General features: G+C 43.6%; 1 protein-coding gene across 2 annotated transcripts in view; it reads right to left on the reverse strand.

Moving 5' to 3' along the window:
• trappc8 (trafficking protein particle complex subunit 8) overlaps positions 1-23,752 on the reverse strand; it is a 115,831-nt gene that overhangs the window by 37,669 nt on the left and 54,410 nt on the right. For both annotated transcript variants that reach the window (XM_055634313.1, XM_055634312.1), the window contains 10 exons: positions 23,450-23,565; positions 21,655-21,805; positions 20,220-20,320; positions 18,929-19,034; positions 15,998-16,129; positions 14,318-14,542; positions 10,973-11,081; positions 7,686-7,880; positions 3,298-3,458; positions 1,457-1,522 (listed from right to left, as the gene is read on the reverse strand). In XM_055634313.1, the coding sequence (XP_055490288.1) occupies positions 1,457-1,522; positions 3,298-3,458; positions 7,686-7,880; positions 10,973-11,081; positions 14,318-14,542; positions 15,998-16,129; positions 18,929-19,034; positions 20,220-20,320; positions 21,655-21,805; positions 23,450-23,565 (1,362 nt within the window). The remainder of the gene's footprint in view (positions 1-1,456; positions 1,523-3,297; positions 3,459-7,685; positions 7,881-10,972; positions 11,082-14,317; positions 14,543-15,997; positions 16,130-18,928; positions 19,035-20,219; positions 20,321-21,654; positions 21,806-23,449; positions 23,566-23,752) is intronic.

Genomic DNA, 23,752 nt, shown 5'->3' on the forward strand with positions numbered 1-23,752 from the left:
TAGTTTAGTTTAGAGATACAGCTCGGAAACAGGTCCTTCAGCCCAGAGTCCGCACCAACCATCGATCCCTGCTCTGCCCAGCACACACTAGGGATGATTTTACATTTATACCAAAGCCAATTAACGTACAAACCTGTACGTCTTTGGAGTGTGATAGCAAACCGAGATAGCTGAAAAAACCCACGCGGTCACGGGGAGAACGTACAAACTCCATACGGACATCACCCATAGTCGGGATCGAACCCGGGTCTCTGGTGCTGTTAGGCAGCAACTCTACCGCGGTGCCACCGTGCCACCCTCTGTGGTTGAGATACTTTTCTTATTATAAACATGTAACCAGTGGTGTTTCACAGGGGATGGTGCTCGGTTAATTGTTGGTTGTTATTTTTTTATTAACAACTTGGATGTGAATCTAGGTGGCACGATTAGCAAGCTTGCATACGACACTAAAATTGGAAATAGTGGACAATAAAGGTTCCCTATGATAAGTCTGACAAAGGTTTTCGACCCGAAACGTCACCTATTCTTTCTCTCCAGAGATGCTGCCTGTCTCGCTAAGTTATTCCAGCAATTTATGTCTATCTTCAGGGTAAACTAGCATCTGTAGTTCCTTCCTACGCACTTACCCATGATTACAACAGGATTATGATTAACTAGGTCAAAGGGAGAGTTACGGCAGATGGGGAACTTAATTCAGATAAATGAAAGGTATTAAATGTTGGCAAGACAAATCCAGGCAGGGTAAATGGGAGGGTCCAGGGGAATGTGATGGAATAGACACACTTCGGGATACTGGAGTTGTAACATGTTACAACTGTACAAGATATAGGTACGGTCAGATTTGCAGTACAGTTCTAGTCGCCCTTCTCTAGGAAGTTTGTCAACGAATTGGAAAGGGTGTAGAAAAAAATGTATACAGATGTTAACTGGCCTGGAAGTTTTGTGTTGTAAGGGGAGGCTGGATAGAAGCATACAGTAGAGTCATACAGCAAGGAAACAGGCCCTTTGGCCCAACTTTTGACGACCAAGATGCACATCTACACTCGTCCCACTTGCCCACATTTGGCCCATATCCATCGGAACCTTTCCTATCCATGTACCTGCCCAAATGCCTTTTAAATGTTGTTATTGTACTAGCCTCAACTTCCTCCTCTGCCACCTTGTTCCATATACCTGCCACTCTCTGCGTGAGAAGGTTGCCCCTCTGCTTCCTATTCAATCGTGCAGAAGGTGCAAACTCCACACCGACAGCACCCAAGGTCAGGATTGAACCCTGGTCTGTGAGGGAGAAGCTCTACTAGCTCTGCCACCTGGGTTACGTTTAATGTTGATTCCATTCTCTCAATGGAGGTATCCGAGCTGGAGGGGCAAGGCAAGAGGAGCGATAAAAAGCAAATATCAATGCTGCCAAGTAAATACTGAGTTATCAAATATGTCAGGAAAGTACTCCACTCACCGTTTTGGTCTCTTCACCACTTATTTGGAATTCATTTATTACCTCCGTGAAAATGTCGTGAGACGCCTGTAATCAAGAAAACCACGGGAGCTTTTTTGTTAAATGTATGATGTAGATTTCCAACTAATTGTCCAAAATTAAACTACACCAGAAGAAACTTGGTATTGTTTACTTATTTATTGCTCAACATAAACTTAGTAGACGAGTCACATGATTGCACCGAACCATCCACAGTGTACAGTTACATTATAACGTGAATAACGATCAGTGCAAGACAAAGCCAGTAAAGTCCAATCAAAAATAGTCGGAGGGTCTACAACAAGGTTGATCGGAGAAAAGATTTAAAAGAACGTGGTTAAAGTAAGAAATGGTGCTGTCGAGAGTAGAGATTTAAGAGTGGAGTGATTGTAATGCATGATTGCAGAACCACCTCTGTGATCAGCACACGAGTCGCTGGGTTTGGGTGTCATCTTGGATCAATCATGATCTTTGCTATGGAGACAATGAAACAACTGAAAACATTTAAAAAATTACTTTAAAAACCAGAGTGAAAAGGCTGGGGAAAATTAGCAATGAAAGCAGAAATGTTGAGCTATTTCTATAGTTAGAGAATGATGTATGTATGTATCAGAGCACAGACAGTAACAAGTCAACCAGCATAATCAAGGACCAGTCTCGCCCCACCTACTCCTGCTTCTCCCCTCTGGCAGGAGGCAGAACTTTGAAAACACATACAGGTGCACAACCTTTTATCCGAAAGCCTTGGGACCAGACACTTTTCGTAATTCAGAATTTTTCGGCTTTCGGAATGGAAGATTTTTAGCGTAGATTTTAACAGCTGGCTCAGTGGTAGAGTGCTCGGCTCGTATCCGAAAGCAGTTACTCGAAATGTTGAGCTATTTCAGAATAGGAGAGAATAGGGAGTTAGATTCTCTGCGAGATGATCTTGTGTGTATGTATCAGAGCACAAAGCCGCTGTGGTAACAGGAGCTCCCTGAACCACGGCATAAGTCAAGGACCAGTCTCGTTGGAGCGGGGCCCCACTCCGTGCTACTCCTGCTTCTCATGGGGAGTGGCTTCTGGTGGTTGTCTCCTCTGGCAGGAGGCAGAACTTTGAAAACACATATCTCTACAGCGACAAGTGGCAGTTCAGGAATCCGCAACCTGGGTTTCTCTGGAGTTGGATGGGCTAGAGTTGCTGCTGGCCTATCGTGCTTGCATCACGCTGGAATGGAGCTGAACTGAACCAACCAACTCAAAAAAACTATAGTGCGCCATCAGTCCTGACAGCGGAGAGCTCCCTGGAATTGGAACCAACCTCATTGGCAGACCTGGTGAACCACTGGCACTTTAATTGGATATCAATAGGTGGGGTGAAACTGAAGGGAGCGACAATTTGCTGCTGCCTTAGTTTTTTGCACGCAAATGTTGTTCCCTTCATCTCTATTTGTGCACTGTGGACAACTTGATTGCATTCATGTATAATCTTTTATTTGACTATATAGCAAACAAACAAATGTTTTATGATGGGGATTTAGTTCCCCTTTCTAAGGACTGACCGGAGGCTCCGCTGTATCTGTTTCAAGGTATATGTGATGTCCGCTATTCGGAGGTTTTAAACTAAAGGTTGTGAGTATCTCCAAATTCAGGGTTATCCCATCTGTTATTATTCCAACCACTCAAAAATATATGCGGTCCTTACCTTCATGGAGACCTGTGTGAATCTTTCTCTTGATTGCATTCTGATCGATTAGCAAACAAACAAATGTTTTCCACTATATCTGGGTATATGTGACAATAAACTAAAGAGAAAGGGTATTATTCCAAGAATATATCATTACCTTCATATGTGAATCTTTCTCGTTGCTGATCGATTCTCTTGCATCTTCCTCAGATCCTTTCATAAAGTCTTTGAAGTTAAATTTCCACAATAACGATAGATCACTCAATAATAGAGGGACCTTCAAAGGATTTTTGAACACTACTTCAACAGTAACTGGTTCTAGAAACAATAAAGATAGTAGAAATAACAATAAATTGCAGACAAACTGGAGCAGCCTCTTGAATTACTGGGTAGAGTGCATTAAGCAGGTATCTCGTTTGAGGAAAATAATATTAGTGTAACAAAAGGAAAAGGGTGCAGAAGGGATTCACCAAGATCTAATCTGGGCTTTACAGTCTAGAGTTATTGGGAGAGGGTGGGACTTTTTTTTGGAGCATAGGCTCAAAGGGGTGATCTTATTCAAGTGTACAAGATTATGAGGGGCACGGATAAAGTGTACGCTCACAGTCTTTTCCCTCCAGGGTTGACAATTCTAAAACGAGAAGGCATAGGCTTACAGTGGGAGGGAAGAGAATGAAGGACCTCAGGGGCAACTTTTTCCACTGAGAGAGTTATAATGCAAGCAAACTGGACTCTCCCAATATGTGAACTCGGTCAGCCTTGACAAAATGGGCAGCAGGGCTGTTTCTGTGCTATACAGCTCGATGATTCTAAACATAAAGTGGAGATGAAATTAACATTGTGTCTGAATGCAATGGAAGGCCAAGCCGTAATTAGGAAGCCTTAACCCAAAGACATGAAGCAGTGCAATAACTAGGTTTTGCATCACCTTGTAGTCTGCTTCATTTGCAAGAGCTAGAACCAATCTTGAATGCCAAATCTTGAATCTTTTCAATCTTGAATGCCAAATTTTTCCCGGGGCGGGGGAGTACTTGAATGAATGAATGAATGAATGAATCTCTTTATTGTCATTGCACATGGTACAACAAAATGTAAAAGTCAATCCCACGGTGCGATTCACAAGAGCAATTTTAAATATATAAGAAAAGGTAAAAATATATACATATTAAAAAAAATTTACTGATAAATAACAATAGGAGCTGAGGTAGAACATTCAGTTGAATGCGAGTTATTTCTTATTTTGCATTGTTAAGTTCACGTATGGCTATGGGGTAGAAGCTGTCTCTGAGTCTGTTTGTGCGAGTTTTGAAAGACCTGTACCATCTGCCAGAGGGCAGCAGGTGGAACAGGTTGTGTCCAGGGTGGGAAGGGTCCTTCAGGATGTTGGCTGTCCTGCCAAGGCAGCGAGAGCTGAAGATGTCCTTCAAGGAGGGCAGTGGGCAGCCAGTGATTTTTTGTGCGGTGTTGATGACCCTTTGAAGGGCTCTCCTGTCCGCTGCAGAGCAGCTGGCATACCATGTAGTTATACAGTACGCCAGCACACTCTCAATGGAGCAGCGGTAGAAGGACACCAGCAGCTTCTCCTCCAGGTTGTTTTTCCTGAGGATCCTCAGAAAGTAGAGCCGCTGCTGGGCCTTCTTGACTGCTGTGGTGGTGTTTGTAGTCCAGGAGAGATCCTCTGTAATTTGTGTGCCCAGGAATCTGAAGTCTGAGACCCTTTCCACACAGTCCCCATTGATGAATAGGGGTTTGGGGGCTGCACTGTTCTTACGGAAGTATATGATAATTTCCTTTGTTTTTGTGGTGTTTAGGATGAGGTTGTTGTCTGAACACCACGCTGCCAGTCTTTGGACTTCCTCCCTGTAGGCTGTCTCATCTCCTCCTGAGATATGTCCAACCACAGTCATGTCGTCCACAAACTTGACGATGGTGTTGGTGGAGTGGGCGGGGGCACAATCGTGGGTGTAGAGGGCGTAGAGGAGGGGGCTCAACACACAGCCCTGTGGGGAGCCAGTGCTGAGTGTGATGGGGGTGGAGAGGTGATGGCCCAGTCTGACGGTCTGGGGGCGGTTAGACAGAAAGTCCTTGATCCAGAGGCAGATGGGTTGGGAGAGTCCTAAATCCATGAGTTTGGTGACCAGTCTGCTGGGGATGATGGCATTGAAGGCGGAGCTAAAGTCAATGAAAAGCATCCTCACATAGCTCCCCTGGTGTTCGAGGTGGGTCAGTGCAGTGTGAAGAGCAGTGGCGATGGCATCCTCAGTGGACCTATTTGCTCTGTAGGCAAACTGGTGTGGATCGAAGGTGGGCGGGAGGCTGGCTTTAATGTGCTGCTGGACCAGCCTCTCGAAACACTTCACGATGACTGGTGTGAGAGCGACCGGTCGGTAGTCGTTAGGGCCGCTGATAACAGGCTTTTTTGGTAGTGGGATGATTGTGGCAGACTTCAGGCACGGTGGGATGATGGATTTGGACAGGGACAGGTTGAAGATTTTCGTGAAGACCTCGGCGAGCTGGTCTGCACATTCCTTCAGAACCCTTCCTGTCACACCATCCGGGCCGGCAGCCTTCCTCGGGTTCACCGCCCTGAGCACCCGCCTCACTTCATGCTCCTGCACAGTGAGGGTGTAATTGTTGTTGTTAGGGGCTGGTGGGAGAATGGTGACGAGCTCTTCTGGTTCTGCCTCGAAGCGAGCAAAGAAGCAGTTCAGCTCCTCTGCCAGTGAGGCGTCGTGCTGTTGCTGGGCTTGTAGTTGGTGATGTGCTGGATGCCCTGCCACACCCGCCGTGGATCGTTGTTGTTAAAGTGGTCTTCTATCTTCCTCTTGTGGGCCGCTTTGGTATCCCTGATGCCTTTCTTCAGGTTGGCTCTAGCAGCGCTGTACAGGGCTCTGTCGCCAGACCTGAAGGCGGTGTTGCGGTCCTTGAGGAGAGTTTGGACCTCTTTTGTCATCCACGGCTTCTGGTTGGGGTACACCCGGATGAGTTTGTCGACGGTGACGTTGTCAACACAGTTCTGGATGTAAAAGAGTACCGTGGATATGTACTCTTCCAAGTCCTGATTTCCAAAAATGTCCCAGTTTGTCCTTTCAAAGCAGTCCTGTAGCTGTGAGGAAGCTCCTTCAAGCCAAGTTTTAACAGTCCTGGTGGTGGGTTGAGCTTTTCTCCTGAGTGGTGTATGCTGGTGCTAAGTGAATGGATTGGTGATCCGACTGGCCTAAGTGTGGTAGTGGTGTGGCTCTAAACCCCTTCTTGATGTTTGAGTAGGCCTTGTCTAATGTATTTTCTCCCCTGGTTGCACATTTGATGTGTTGTTCAAACTTGGGGAGAACGGATTTTAAGTCTGCGTGATTGAAATCACCAGCTATGATATGGGCTGCTTTGGGGTAGGTGTTCTCTTGTTTGCTGATAGCGCTATGGAGGTAGCCTAGGGCTATGCTAGCATTAGCATCCGGTGGGATATACACAGCTGTAACTATGACACTGTAAACTCACGTGGAAGGTAGAAAGGCCTGCATTTAACTATCAGGTACTCCAAATCAGCAGAACAGTGTCTGTCTATGATTGTGGTATTTGTGCACCAGTTGTTGTGAACGTAGATGCATAACCCCCCTCCTTTGCTCTTACCAGAGTCTTTGTTTCTATCCCAGCGAAATGCTGTGCGGCCTGCTAGCTTAATGGCTCCGTCGCGGTACAAGTGCGTGAAGCCACGTCTCTGTTATTAGCAGAATGCAACTGTCCGCGATGAATTTATTTGCGGCGACCTGTAGTCTTAATTCGTCCTTTTTGTTGGTGATAGATCTGGCGTTGGTGAGAATGATGCTGGGTAGCGGTGGTTTATGTGGTTGTTGCCTTAGCCTAGCGAGTAGTCCGGACCGGCGACCACGCTTTTGCTTCCTGTGGCTCCTCCGTCTCCAGCGTTTGCTGGGGCCCGACAACAATCCACGGAGAGCCGGTGTCCTGGCTATCTCCTCCGGTATGTTGCATGAATGCAGAAAAACACACTTAACTGCCTGTTTACATGATAATCCGATAATCAGAAGATCCTGTCGGCTGAAGGTGAGATTCGCACGACAAAACGTAACATTGTCAAACAGACACACAAACAAAAACACACAAAAAAAGCACCGAAAGGGAGAGCAAGAAGTAACAGAAATAGACTAACAATGAAATGAAGATGAACATTTGGGCAAAGAGAGAGACAAAGTGCTGCTGTAACTCAGCAGGTCAGGCAGCATCTCTGGAGAAAAGGGAAAGGTGATGTTTCGGGTCGTGATCCTTCTTTAGAACATTTGATTAATTTGGAAAAGAGAGCAGTGACAACGCATATTATTTAAAGTGAACAAATAAGAATAGCCCTTGAGTAAGTTGAGCCTCTGAGTAGGGGAATTGAGAAACAGAGTCCTAGCTTGCTCAACCTCTCCCAACAGCTCTGGTCCTGGCAGCATACTCATAGTTCCTTTGCACCTTTTCCAGCTTGAAAGAATTTAACATTTATTGCACCAGCAAAGAATCGTAACACAACTAATTATTCTAACCATTTACCTTCCACCACAGCCACAGGGAAGCGCAAGTTGTCTGTCTGGCTGTTGAGACAGTACTGAGTATGCTGAAAATTCTGTGGGATTGCCCCTTTGTTCACTATAGCTACAACCCGCTCCTCAAGTTCTTTCCACTGCTGGGATGCTTCACGCTCATATTCCTGGTCCAAGCTGACGTGCGTGGCTGCTTGTTTTTCACCTGATGGGAAGAGAAATAAAACATTATATATCATGATCAGAAACTCCATTACAAACAGATCCCTTGTGCACCCATTTTGTTGGAAAAACAAATGGCAACCTTAAAGATGTTCAACCCAAAATTCACCCAGACACTTGTCAATGTGTAGGTAGGGTTCCGTTCATTAACTCTTCCAGAGGAAGGGTCTCAACCCAAACCTTAATTTGTCCATTCTCTCCACAGATGCTGCCTGACCTGCTGAGTTCCTCCAGAAGATTGTTTTTTTTTTGCTGTACATTCCAGTAATCTGAATAGCAACTTGAGTAAGGCAAAGTGAAAACTTGCAGCACTCAGTTTGGCTCTGGGCAAAGGTCCATCAGCGTACATCGATCGACCCAATGGCTGCCCTATAAATTAACTCTTAATTCTCTGCTACTTGGAACCCCTTAGGGAAAGGCTTGGATGGAGTGGATGTTTCCACTAGTGTATGACCTCGAGGAATAGAGGTCATAGCCTCAGAATTAATTCCTTTAGTCAGAGGGTGGTGAATCTGTGGAATTCTTTACGACAGACGGCTGTGGAGGTCAAGTCAATGGATATTTAAGACAGAGATAGATAGATCCTTGATTAGTCGGTGTCAGGGGTTATGGGGAGAGCAGGAGAATGAGATTAGGATGGAGAGCAGCCACGGTCGAATGGCGAAATAGACTTGATGGGCCGAATGGCCTAATTCTGCTCATATCACTTATGACCTTAGATATAGAAGGCCTACAGAGTGCTCCAACTTCAAAGGGAATAAGTATACAATGTTCAGGCTAAAGTCTTGTAAACCCAATCACTTATATAATTGTTGTTCCTTATCTGGTGATCAACAATGCCACCATGCATAGAGATATTATTACGTTAACATTTTATGGTATTTAATGTGGAATTCATTGCAACAGAAGGCTGTGGAGGCCAAAGTAATGGATAGTTTTAAGGTGGAGATTGACAGATTATTGATTAGTAAGGGTGTCAGGGTTTATGGGGAGAAGACGGGAGAATGGGGTTGAGAGGGAAAGATAGATCAGCCATGATTCAATGGCGGAATAGACTTGATGGGCCGAATGGCCTAGTTCTGCTCCTAGAGCTTATGAACGATCCATGTGAGAAAGCCTTATTCTGCAAAGATTGCACACTCCAAGGGAGCTGTGACAATGCCGATTTCCATCCAGAACTATGATATTTAAACTAATAGATGACTCTAATCCCACTTTAAAATGATTTAATATTGACCAACCAGGCAGAGTAAATGCATGAATTAAATCATTTCTGATTGCATCTGCCAGTAATTATTTGCACTCAACCCGATTTTAAAACAACTATAATAGTTTTGGAAGATTTAAGCAGAGGGCAGTACTAAAACAAAAATAGACAGTGCTGGAGTAACTCAGTGGGTCAGATAGCATCCCTGGGAAACATGGGTAGGTGAGATTTCAGGTCGGGATCCTTCTTCAGACTGATTCTCCAGGGATGTTGCCTGATCCGCTGAGTTACTCCAGCATTGTGTCTTTTTTTTTGTAAACCAGCATAACAGCACCTCATATTTTGCTTGGCCAGCGGTATGAACATTGACTTCTCTAACTTCAAGTAACCCTTGCTTTCCTTCTCTCCAACCTCCACTTTCCCAGTTCTCCCACCAGTCTGACTGTCTCTGACTACATTTTATCTATGTTTGCTTTGTTGTTACTTTCTCCCAGCTAACAGTGATTTATTCTACATTTGCCTTGATTTCTATTTCCATTGTCCCATTTTCATACCTTACACTTCCTTATCTATCAGTCTGAAGAAGGGTCTCGACCCGAAACGTCATTCATTCCTTCTATCCAGAAATGCTGCCTGTCCAGCTGAGTTACTCTAGCATTTTGTGCCTATCTTCAGTTTAAACCAGCATCAGCAGTTCCGTCCTGCACATCTGCAGTGCCTTGTTTCTGCAGTGCTAAAACATTTAGTTTTAGTTTACTTTTTTTTGTTTAGTTTTAGAGAGAGCAAGGAAACAGGCCCTTCGGCCCATGAGTTCACGCCGACCATCGATCACCCTTTCACATTGGTTCCATGTTACCCCACTTTGTTCACTCCCTACGCATCAGGGTCAATTTATATAGGTCAATTAACCCACAAACCCGCATGTCTTTGGGATGTGGGAGGAAAGCGGAACACCCAGAAGAAACCCACATGGTAACAGGAGAATGTGCAAACTTCACACAGACAGCACCCAAGGTCTGGATCAAACCTGGGTCTCTGACGTTGAGGCAGCAGCTCTACAAGCTGCACCAATGCCAATCACTTCCAGACATTTATCGGGAGAAAGAAAATGGTAATCTCAAAAATGGTAAAATTCAAAACCTTGAATATTCTCATGGTTAATGATACCACCACAGAATTCCAAACGCCTGGTGAATTAATACACTGAACAACTATTGAAATCCCTGCATAGCATCTTGAGCATTTTAAGGTGAAACTTATAATAGAAACAAATTCGTAAAGTTGACTACGGAATTGTCAAGTGGTCTTAAACGCCTGACTGGTGCACTTCCTTCGGTGAAGGTCTCCATCTTTAGACTTTCAACTTTGGAGATAGAGCGTGGAAATAGGCCCTTCTGCCCACCAAGTCCGCACTGACACACTAGGGACAATTTTTTTTAAACCAAAGCCAATCAATCTACAAACCAGTGCATCTTTGGGATGTGTGATGAAACCCGAGCACCCGGATGAAACCCACGCGGTCACAGGGAGAACATACAAACTCCGAACAGGCAGTACCTGTAGTCAGGATCAAACCTGGGTCTCTGGTGCTGTAAGACAGCAACTCTACCACTGCGCCACCCATAGTTAAACATGGAACAGGACTTTCCACCCACGCCTTCTCCAGTTCTTCCTCAGCTTGCCCCATATGCCTCCAATCTTACACCAACTCTTTGGATATGGTGTGGTCAGCTGTGTGTTCATAACATCAAGGCAACGACAGATAGGCAATAAATGCCTTCATCACCCCCATCCAAACAGTAAATTGAAAATCTCTGCTGAGGTGATTTCTAATACAAGTGGCAAACTTTGACGACCAAAAAACCAACCTTCTGAGGGGCGCCTGTCATGACCAAAAAATACCCGTGTCGCTGAGCTCTTAATATAGGGCAAAGGTAGTTGGGGTAGCGGTGCTTCCGGTGACAATTGGCTGACGCTCTGAAAAGGAATGGAAGAGTTTTCTTTAGTTAGTAAAATCTTAAATTATTACAATTTCAATAATATACATATATAGCTTCACTCCTTCTAGCACTTGTCAGTCATACAGCGTGGAAACAGGCCCATTGGCCCAACTTGCCCACAGCAACCAACATGTCCCATCTACACTGGTCCCACCTGATGCGTCTGGCCCATATCCCTCCAAACCTGTCCTATCCATGTATCCGTCTAATTGTTTCTTAAAAGTTGCTATAGTCCCTGCCTCAAAAAATGAAATTGCTCTATTTGGCAGGAAAACTAAATATGAAGCACATTTTTGAAACAGTGAGACACTGCAGAATTTTGAATTGCAGGGGATCAACGTGCATGATTCATGCTGACTGGCCTGTAATTACTGCAAGGAACGAGGAGAGCTAAGAATGACAGAATTAATTATAAATATAGACAGGCTCCGTTTCAATTGCATAATGCGAGACCATACCCAGGGTATTGTGTGCAGCAGTGGGCAGTGGTTTTAGGATAGATGTAAGTCTGGTGAAAGCAGTTCAGAAGTGGTTTACTGGAGTGATATCTGGCCCGCACAGGTTTTGGTTTATTGTCACGTGCACCAAGGTACAGTGAAACGCTTTTTTGGGTTGTGTGCTAACTGGTCAGTGAAAAGACTACATATGATTACAATCTATTTGTCCACAGTGTACAGATACAGGATAATGGGAATAACATTTAGTGCAAGATAAAGTCCAGTAAAATCAGATTAAAGATAGTGTGAGGTTCTCCAATTAGGTAGCTGGTAGGTCAGGACCGCTCTGTAGCTAATGGGAGGAAGGTTCAGAATGGTAGAAGGTGAGGTAGGACATGTTAGGCTTTTATCGATTGAAAGAGCAAGTAATTGTTATTGGGATGTTGCCAGGATTGGATAGGATAAGCTATAAGGAGAGGTTAGATAAACTAGATAACCTCCCTGCATTGTTGGGAGGGAGAGGGGTGGCATGATAGAAGTATATAACAATGATGGGAGGCATAGACAGGGTACACAGTCTGACTCTTTTCACAGATCAGGGAAGGCACTTGATTTAAGGGAGTGAATAACTACAAATATAGAGCCAGTCAACTGCTGGAACAGAACAGTTTAGCACCAGTATAGGCCTTTAGGTCCACAAGTGTAGGAAGGAACTGCAGATACTGATTTAAACCGAAGATAGACACAAAATGCAGAGTAACTCAGCGGGACAGGCATCATCTCTGGATAGAAGGTATAAATTTACGATAGAAGATAAATTCAAAATATAGGGGCAGCCCATCACTGAATTTATCAGAGGTTTTATATTAATCAATATTTTCTTTCTGCTCAAAATTTGTGAATCAAATACAGTGCCCTCCATAATGTTTGGGACAAAGACCCATCATTTATTTATTTGCCTCTGTACTACACAATTTGAGATTTGTAATTGAAAAAAATCACATGTGTTTAAAGTGCACATTGTCAGATTTTACTAAAGGCCATTTTTTATACATTTTGGTTTCACCATGTAGAAATTACTGTTGCGTTTAAACACATCGTGGAGAGTGGCTGGAACGCATTGCAGGGGTGGTGGTGAAGATATTATAGTGGCATTTAAGAGGCTTAAATAGGCATGTGATATGCAGGAAATGGGAGGGGTAATGAGGCAAATGAGGCGTGTGAATTTGTAGGTAAAATGGGCACTGTAAATTGCCCCTAATGTGTAAGGAGTGGTTGAGAAAGTGAGATAAACAATAGACAATAGGTGCAGGAGGAGGCCATTCGGCCCTTCGAGCCAGCACCGCCATTCAACGTGATCATGGCTGATCATCCACAATCAGTACCCCGTTCCTTCCTTCTCCCCATATCCCCTGACTCCGCTATCTTTAAGAGCCCTATCTAGCTCTCTCTTGAAAGTATCCAGAGAACCGGCCTCCAATGCTCTCCAAGGCAGAGAATTCCACACTCACAACTCTCTGTGTGAAAAAGATCACAAAATTAGTGTGAACTGGTGATTGATGGTCAGTGTGGACCCGGTGGGCTGAATGGCCTGTTTCAATGCTGTATCTTTCAATTAGTTTAGCATGCCATACATTCGGCATGGACATTAGAACATAGAACAGTGCAGCGCAGGAACAGGCCCTTCGGCCCACAATGTTTGTGCCGAACATGATTCCAAGTTAAACTGATCTCATTTTCCAGTACATGATCCAAAGTCCTGCACTTTCATGTGCCTACCTAAAAGCCTCTTAAATGCCACTATGGTTTCTGCCTCCCCACCACTCGCAGCAATGCGATGCAGGCCCCCGACCATTAAACTTTCCCCCACTCGCCTTCCAGCTACGTGTTCTAGTGTTGGACATTTCCAGCCTAGGAAAAAGGTTCTGACTGTCTTCCCTATCTATGCCGCTCATAATTTTAAACACTTCTTATCAAAGGTCCTGCAGAGCAGTATCATGGCTTCCCGACTCTTATATTCAATACCTCTCACAATGAAGGCAAGCAGACCAGCCACCCTCTTTACCACTCCATCTACTAGTGCTGCCACTTTCAGTGAGCTATAAACTCCAAGATCCCTCTGTGCACCAATGCCTATAAGGGTCTTGCCATTAAATGCATACTTTCCCTTTACATTCAACCTCCTAAAGTGTACCACCTCACACTTGTCTCGGGTTAAACTCCATCTGCTATTTTTCTGTCCATTGAACCAGAGGGTCTATTCCTGCACTGTACTGCTCCAAGTTCTATTTGTTGCAGCCTCATCTGTAGCTGGTCAGCGATTAGTGCAGTAGCATTATATCCTTTAACAGATTCTGCAGGTAATGCTTATTTTAGACATCAATATATTGAATTTGCAAAAATTAAAGGATTATATCTCCACAAAAAATATCTATTCCCCAATAGAGCCAATGAATTCCAGCTGGGGCGACACAGAGTTGCGTTACAGCACCAGAGACCCGGATTCGATCCTCAATTCGGGCACTATCTATACGGAGTTTGTAGAACCTTGTGACCTGCATGGGTTTTCTTCGGGTGCTCCGGTTTCCTCCCACATTCCAAAGACACACAGGTTTGTAGGTTAATTGGTTTTAAAAATTGTCCCTAGTGTGTAGGCTTGTGCTGGTGTACGGGGTGATTGTTGGTCGGCGTGGACACTGTGGAACCAAGGGGTCTATTCCACGCTGCATCTCGAAACTAAAGCTAGGTTCCACTGCTACTTGCCGACTTCTCTTACCTTATAAACATACAGGTACTCCCGAAGGAACGCTTCCTGCTGTGCAGCCTTCTGCTTGCTGTCCTTGATCAGGATGTGCCTGAAGGCTGCCACAGCATTGTCCAGCTGCCGCAGAGTGAAAGATTGACGACCAATGGTGAAGTTGATGTGATCCTCTGCCAGACTCCAGCCTTTCCCTTTGTAAACCTGCATGGCTTGACTGTAGCACCGCAAGGCGTGCTTCCGCTGCAGTAAGATAAAGAATATACATCCCAGTTGCAAAATTGAGAAAGCATTCAGAGATTTAATTAGGGCAAGGATTCCAGTTAACCATTAAAACAATCCTAATTGAATGAGGAAGCTGTAAACTTCAATGTATTTTCGTTCCTATGCATGCAAAAAAGGTTATCTATAGAAATTTCCACGGTAACCAGATATGTCTAAGTTCGGAAACAGGGAACGGCAGATGCTGGGTCATAAAAAAGACACAAAGTGTTGGAGTAACTCAGTGGGACGTCCATGTTATCCAGGGATGCTGGCTGACCCTGCTCCGTTACTCAGGCACTTTGTGACCACATTTAAGTTTGGCTTCACATTACAAGATTTCTCCACCATCGCAAGTCTCACAAGACTCCAGAAACATCAAGACAAGCATTTGAATCCTTTTAGTTTTTAGTGTTATAGACAGCATGGAAACAGACCCTTTGGCCTACCGCCTCAACGCCAAACATCGATCACACATTTACACTAGTTGGAGTCAGAGTCATACAACATGGAAACAGGCCCTTCGGCCCAACTTGTCCATGCTGATGAAGATGTCCCATCTACACTGGGTCCACCTGCCCATGCTTGGCCCACATCGCTCTAAACCTTTCCTATCCGTGTACCTGTCCAAATGTCTTTTAAATGTTGTTCCAGCACCTCCGGCAGCTTATTCCATATACCCACACTCTCCATGAAAAAGTTGTCCCTCGGGTTCCTACAACGTAGAACAGTATCACACTAGAACAGGCCCTTCAGCCCACAAAATCCATGCCAAACATGACGCCAAGTTAAACCAATCTCCACTGCCTGCATGCGATCCATATCCCTCCAATGCCAGCATATCCATATGCTTAACGAAAAGCCTCTGAAACAATGCTATCGTATCTGCCTCCACCACCAACCCTGGCAGTGCATTTTAGACACCCACCACTTTGTGCTGATGTAAATAAACTGAACTAAACTCAACTGGAAAGCAAGAGAATTTTATACAACTCATGCAAGGCAATAGAATCTGTTGGCTGAATAGACGGAGCAGAATTAACCAAATGCCTTGAAAATATATCAATTTAGTTTAGGGAGAAGGCATGGAAAAAGGGTCTTCGGCCCACCGAGTCAGAGTTTACCAACGAGCGCTGCATCATTCAAAAGATCTATTAACTGTACCGTTCAAAGGACCAGAGATCTGGGTTCAATCCTGACTATGGCTGCTTGTCTGTACGGAGTTTCGCTATGATCTGCATGTGTTTCTCCGGGTTCTCCGGTTTCCTCCCACACTTCAAAGACGAACAGGTTTGTAGGTTAATTGGCTTGGTATAATTGTAAATTGTCCCTAGTGTGTGCAGAATAGTGTTAGCGTATAAGGATCGCAGGTCGGTGCAGACTTGGTGGGCCGAAGGGCCTGTTTCCGCATTGGATCTCTAAACTAAACATGCTTACCTGATCTGCTTTACCAAATCGATGCCCGGCTAGAATCATATGGAAAGCAAATTTTCGCACCATGGGGGATCGCATGTTGATGAAACAATGAGCAGCTTGTTCCAGTAAAATCGCACTTCGGAGGTCAGAATCCTGCATTTACAAAAGACAATAATATTTCACATCACTGCATAATTTCAATACCAAAGTCTAATCAATATATTAACTGTTCTTCTCAAGTGTCATCTAGATCAGTAGCACAATAAATTCAGTTGTATCATCCATTATAATCGATGGGTAACTAAAGACGTTCTGAAAACAATAAACAACACATTTAAATTTAGAAACAAGGAACTGCAGATGTTGGTTTACCAAAAACAAAAGTGCTGGAGTAATCCAGTGGGTCAGGTAGCATCCTTGGAGAACATTTTGAATTGGTTCTGAATAAATTGATCTAATTAACCAATTAAAATAAAAGGAACAAGAGGATTTTATTTTTAATCGTGTCAAAGGAACTCCCTTTGATCACCAACCTCGAAATGGGACCGGCTCCGCGAGGCCGTACGGCTCGAGCGACGTTAGGTCACGCTTGCCGCATGCAGGCGCATGCTGGTGGGACCGGCCCTATAGGTCGCGCTTGCCAAATGGAGTTGCATGCTTGTTGGACAGGCCCTTAAGGCTGCCAATGTATATGGCAGGATGTAGATCAGCACAGGAATGGAAAGATAAATGTCAGATGTAGTTTCATGCAAATTCCAGGTGCTGCACCTTTGCAGGTCGAATGCAAGAGGAAGTATACGGTTAGTGGCAAGACTTAACAACATTGATGTTGTGTGGGATTTTTAGGTTTCAGTCCATTGGTCTCTGAAAGTCACAACATAGTGTGGTAAATAAGGCATATGGTATGCTTATTGGTCGGGGCATTGAGTACAAGAGTTAGGACGTCATGTTGCAGTTTTAAGACTTTGGCTAGGTCACATTTGGAGCATTATGTGCATTTCTGGTTTCCCCATTACAGGAAGGATATTGAGACTTGAGAGGGTGCGGAAGATGTGTACCAGGAGACCGCCTGGTTTAGTGGATATTAGCTAAAAGGAGGGTGGACAAACTTGGATTGTTTTCTCTGGTGGTTGAAGGCTGAGGGGAGGCTGGGCAAAAATAAATAAAATTGAGAGGCATAAAGAGGGTAGACAGTCAGAACCACTTCCAAAGGATGTAACAGTCAAAGGCTAGAGGGTGTAGCTTTAAGGTCAAAGGGGAAAGTTATTTTTTTAAAAACCACAAACAACCTTCATTGGTCACGGACATGCAAACACACAGTTTAAGGAATTTGAGAAACTTGGAAAAATGGTTGGTTGATGGATGACCTGGACTCAGTTGCTGAAGAACCTGCTTCTAAACTGTATCTACTCATGACTCTGATGATAAGAAAATACTTGGCGCAAGAAATAAAATAAACTGTACCTAAATGACATTTGAATGATTTTCAATGGAGATTATCCACCCATTGCAAAGTTGTACTCTAATTCCACCTGGTGGACATGTTATTTACTGACATGGCACGAGGATAGTAACCATGTCAGCAAGACAAACCTCTTGCAGTGGTAAATCAAACCTGCAGTTAACAGCAGTAACACGGAGGGAAGGTGCCAGTTTAATTTTCCATCGGAGATCAAAAACATTAGATATTTTCATCCGCAAATAAAAATCTTCAATCACAATTAATGCTGCAGTTTCCATTGTTAGAATTTAAGTGCTTAATGTTGTTTCAGTCAAGTGCAATTACAGAAACACTTCAGCAGGCAGATCCATCTTCCATCACTGCTGTAGATCTTTTCACACAAATCACTTATCTGTTTAATATTGCGTCTACATGAGCTAAAATATGCTAGAATAGATCAGTAGAAAGAATATAATTTCTTAATTTTAGATGTCTTCAAACTCTCTACAGGAAGTGAACTACTGTTTACCACAACGCTGCCTGGATTAGAGGGTTTCAGCTACAGGGAGAAATTGGACAGATGGATTGTTTTCTCTGGAATGTCGGAGATCGAGGGGAGATTTGATGGGTATATGAAATTATGGGACACAAGTTTTTTGTCAAGTGGTGGGGGCCTGGAATGCATTATTGTGGTGGCGGTGGAGGCAGATAGTGGCATTTAGGTAGTTTTAAGATTGGCACATGGAAGTGCAAAGAATAGGGGTATGGATCATGTACAGGCAGATGAGATCAGTGTAACTTGACCACGTTCGGCTCATTATGGGCTGAAGGGCCCATTTGTGTGTTTTGCTGTTCTATTTTGACTTTAAATTAGTCCTCTTTCCGTAGAGTCAGAGTCATGTCGCATGGAAACAGGCACTCTGTTTTAACTCGTCTATGCTGACCAAGATGTCCCATCTGTCGGCATTAAGCCCATACCCCTCTAATCCTTTCTTGACTATGTACCTGCCCAAATATCTTTTAAATACAAGCATATTACCCAAGCATTTTATAAATTGAAATCAGGGCAACCTTGACCAGAGTTGAAAGGGTCTATGCTAGTTGAATTTAATCAAAATTGAGTTAAGGACAAGTATTTCATCTCCATGTTGCCCATGACAACATATCAAGAACAATTCTGTACCAACAAAGTGCTGGAGGAACTCAGCGGCTCAGTCAGCATCTGAGGGGGGAATAGGCATACAACATTTCTGGTTGAAATCCCACTTACATTGCCGTCTCCTGCACCTGTACAAAACCAATTGATTGCATCAACTTTACGATTAGTTTCCATCCTGCCCTCAAATTTTTTCCTCCACAGATGCTGACTGACCCATGGAGTTCCTCCAGAACATTGTTTTGTGCTCAAGATTCCAGCTTCTGCATTCTCTTGTGTCTCAATTTTACACTAGCCTTGTGAGAAAAAGTTAAACCATGACAATACCAGGAATGGTTTTGAGGAATTTTCCTACCTCACTGGTCATCCGAATAAGAAGTGTTGCAGCTTCTGAATATTTGGCTTGGCTTTTCAAGATTTCAGCACTCAATAATGTGCATCGCTCAGCGAGTACCAAGTTCCTAGGATGGAGCAATTGTATGAAATAAAAATTAAATACCAAGATGCGTTGAATTAATTCCTCCCTCCCCAACTACGATCAGTTTAGTTTTAGTTTAAGTTTATAGATACAGTGGAAACAGGCTCGTCGGCCCATCGTGTCTGCGTCGAGCAGCAATCCCTACACACGAACACTATCCTACACACAAGGGACAATTTACAATTTATTCAAACCAATTAGCCTACAAACCAGTAGGTATTTAGAGTGTGGGGTGAAACTGGATCACCCAGAGAAAGCCCACACAGGTCACAGGGAGAACGTACAAGCTCTGTACAGACAGCACCCGAGGTCAGGATCGAACCCGGGTCTCCAGCTCTGAAAGGAAGCACCTCTTGCCTTTCCATTCCTCCACAGATGTTGCCTGACCCGCTGTTACTCCAGCACTTTGTGTTCTATGCAAGATTCCACCATCTCCACTTCCTTGTATCTCCACTGAATTGATTCATTCAGCCTACTGGATGCATGTTGACAACTAAGAGACCAACACCATCAGTATAATTTCCCTTTTGCTGGTATTACCTGCCGCTCAGTCACTTGCTCTCTCACCAACCCACTGACTCCGCCATCAAAAAAATACGCAAAGTACCGGAGTAACTCAGCGGGTCAGGCAGCATCTCTGGAGAACATGGATAGGTGACATTTCAGATCAGGACTTCTTAAGACTATCTTTGATGGTTTCTCCACGTGTGTACAATAAGCTTAATTTACAGCTGCCAATAAACGTAATAGCATGTTTCTAGTACATTCGAGGACGCCACCACACCCAAAACACCACAGGGAGAGTGTGAAAAATTCACACAGAAATGCATCAAAAGATACATGAATCCTTCCTCTCTCCACAGATACTGCATGACCTGCCCAGTATTCCCAACATGGTGTTTAATTTCATGTGATTTTGCTTCTCTGAATTCCATTTCTTTTCTACTTGGCATTTCTCATCAGGAAAAATCCTTGCTTAATGAATTTGCTCACTGCTTTATAATTTTACAGTAACCAAATCCAAAACTGGTTTTCAATCTTGAATGATTTTGTTCAGAGTTTCAGAACATCACCCTCAAGGCATTTCAAATTCATTGGAAAACTGCAGTCATTTCTCCTCATCATTAAAAGTCAATTGCCATTTGACTTGAGCAGAGGTGCCACGTACTTGCACAGGTCCTTGTAGGTCTGAATTGCCGTTTCCATGTAATGGGTGGGATATTGCCTCTGCGCTCCAGGCTGAAGAAAAACAGAGGCTGCCGCCATTTCCTTCGGCAAGTTAAAATTTTACAAAAAGTTAATATTACTTTCAAGTGTCATCACAACATTCAGCATTTCAATAAAAATAACAAGTTACATATTGAAGAGAATATACAATAATGCAACAAGGTATCAAAGATAGACACAAAATCCTGGTGTGAGTCTGGTCAAGCAGCATCTCTGGAGGAAACAAATAGGTGAAGTTTCGGCTCGAGATCCTCCTTCAGACTGAAATTTCACCCATTCCTTTTCTCCAGAGATGCTGCCTGGCCCACTCATTTTGTGTCTATCTTTGCTATAACATCCAGCATCTGCAGTCCCTTTCTACAAAGAGATATTGAAGACAATATACAATAATGCAACAAGGTACCAAAGTAACTCAGCAGGTCAGGAAGCATCTCTGGAGAAAAAGGATTGTAACGTTTCAGGTCGGGAACCTTCTTCAGACATTCAGCAGGGTTCCGACCCAAATCGTCACCCATCCTTTTTCTCCAGAAAATGCCTGACCCGCTGTTACTCCAGCACTTTGTGACTATCTTTGGTATAAATCAGCACCTGCAATTCCTTCCTACACAAGGTATCAAACTATTTTTAAAACATGGGGTACCCCATTCAATGTTAAACTAGTCAGAGTCATTCAGCGTGGAAATAGGCCCATCGGCCTAAATTGCTTATGCGGACCAACATGCCCCATCTATACTAGTCCCAACTGCCTGCATTTGGCACATATCCTTCTAAACCTCTCCTCTCCATGTACCTGTCTAAATGCTTCTTCAACATTCTTACTCATTCTTGGATGATAATTGACAATAAATAAACCAAGAGTCCAGAGTGTTTAATTGTCATGTGTATCTCAGCACCCAACTACCATGGACTTTGTATAGGTTGCACTACATACTTTAGCTTGCACTATTATGGTATGGTTACCAAGTAGAACTGTTAATATACAGTATCATTTATTGTATATTTGTATTATTGCATTAATGTAGTATATTTAGAGACCTCATCACTTCCAACCAGTTTCATCATTTAGAAACAAAGAACTGCAGATGCTGGTTTGCAAAAAAGGACACAAAGTGCTAGAGTAACACAGCAGGTCAGGCAACATAGGTAAGTAACGGTTCGGGTTAGGACCCTTCTTCAGACAGAAAGATCTCGACCCGATACATCATCTATCCAGAGTTGCTGTCTGATCTGCCAAGTTACTCCAGCACTGTATCCAGTTTCATTATAGATACATAGAAAATAGGTGCAGGAGTAGGCCATTCGGCCCTTCGAGCCTGCAACGCCATTCAATATGATCATGAGTGATCATCCCGTTATTTGGTTGTTTAAGCACTAACCAAAGCCCCTGCTGCGTAAAGCATTGCTTGATCATTGAGAAAATCTTTCTTTGCTGTATGGTAGCAGTTGTAAGCCAGGTCGTAGTGCTGAACCAAGAAACAAAGATCTGCCATTTTCCTTATTTGCAACTCTGGAGCCTCTGGTGGATACCTGGTAAAGATCAAGGGGAGAAATAAACAATATCAGAACATAGAAGAACACAGTGCATCTCACTCGCCTCATTCACTGTTGTCCAATATTCAGGCGCTCCAATTTATCTGCATGTCCATAAACGAGACAAATTCACACATTGCAAACACATCCCTCTCATTTTGCAGAGGTATGATTTTTCATTGGTTTTGCATTTCAGCACCATTAGGGTGCACGGAAATTACATTAAAAGGGATTTTACATCTTTGGTTGTAAATAATTACATTGTAATTTTCAAAAAAGGACAAAATTGTTGAATGCAAGTTTTCCATCTCTCCATGATTTGTGACTGGAAATCTTTCAATCAGAAGTTACCTCAATCTAAGTTAAACTTGCCATACGCCATTTCCCTTTTAAAGATATTTCTCTCCCCTCTTACTCCTCAATGCATAGCTTGATCACGTGTGTATGGCTAGAATGTATTCAGAGTTAAATAGCACGTAAAAAGGCCGTTCGGCCCAACTTGCCCATGACAACCAAACTGCCTCATCTACGCTCATCTGACTGTGTTTGGCCAATATTCCTCTAAACCTTTCATATCCATGTACCTATCCAAATGTTTTTTAAAGTTGTTTTAATAACTGCTTCAACTACCTCCTCTGGCAGCTCATTCCATATAACCACCACCCTCTCTGTGAAAAGGTTTCCCCTCAGGTTCTTCTCAAATCTTTCCCTTCTAATCTAAACCTACGTCTTATGGTTCCCAATTCCCCTACTCTGGGTAAAAGACTGTGCTTTCACATCATCTAGTCCCCTGATTCATGTACAGCAGAGGTTGGCAACCTTGTTCTGCCTAGAGGCCAGCACACGGATCCCACCCCAATCCCACCCCGGATGGCAGGCATCAAATCAAATTAACAGAAGGTAGACAAAAATGCTGGAGAAACACAGCGGGCGAGGCAGCCTCATGCAATCCTTGCATGTCTCGCCCGTTGAGTTTCTCCAGCATTTTTGTCTGCCATCGATTTTTCCAGCATCTGCAGTTCTATTTTAAACACGTTCACAGAAGATGCTCGGCCGTGCCGGCAGCTTTGCGCAGGATGCGGTACACCCAGAGCTCGGCGCTCGGTCGCGCTCGATGCTCGGCAGACCGGATGATTACGGGGAAAAAAAATCCGCCTGCAGGTCGGATGATTTCGGGTTACGGGCCGCATTCGGCTCGGGAGCCGTAGGTTGCCGACCCCTGATGTACAATATGAATTGACTGGATATCACACTTAAATCTGTTCACTGTATCTCAGTACATGACAATAATCAATACATAGTTCCCCAATAGTTAAATCTAATATTAAAACCCTGGAACTTATTCCCTGCATGAATTCTGCCCAAGATCGCAGAACAAAGACCAAGAGAGGCCAAGTCGATGGATATTTTTGAACCGGATTGACAGATTGTTGATTAGTGTCAGGGGTTGTGGGGAGAAAGCAGGTGTATGGGGTTGAGAGGGAAAGGTTGATCAGCCATGATTGAATGGCCTAATTCTACTACTAGAATTTATGAATGAAGTATTAAAACATTTTTTTTAATCTATTCTCATCCCTGCCAGTTCTTCAATATTTTTTTACCCCTTTTCAATTTTGCCAAAAAGGGAAGAAGTCTACTTACAACAGACTGGAAGCATTTTTCAATTCATTTATAGTTTTCTCTGGCACTTTACTCCCGCTGAACCATTTTTTTGTTGCAGTAAATAAAGTGCGACTGAGGCCTTTTCTGGACACCAGCTACAGAAATAAAAATTTGCACCATCAGATAAAGTAATAATGATTTACATGCAACTATTTCAGACCTCTAGAAAAGTAAAAACAAAGGAATTGCAACATAAATGCAAGAAAACATTCAGTGAGAATACATCTTGAACCTGTTATTAAAACATATATTTGCTGATCTCAACTGCTGCTTGTAAATACT

This window comes from Leucoraja erinacea, chromosome 4 (genome assembly GCF_028641065.1).
Source record: "Leucoraja erinacea ecotype New England chromosome 4, Leri_hhj_1, whole genome shotgun sequence".
In the NCBI taxonomy this organism is placed as follows: Eukaryota; Metazoa; Chordata; class Chondrichthyes; order Rajiformes; family Rajidae; genus Leucoraja; species Leucoraja erinaceus.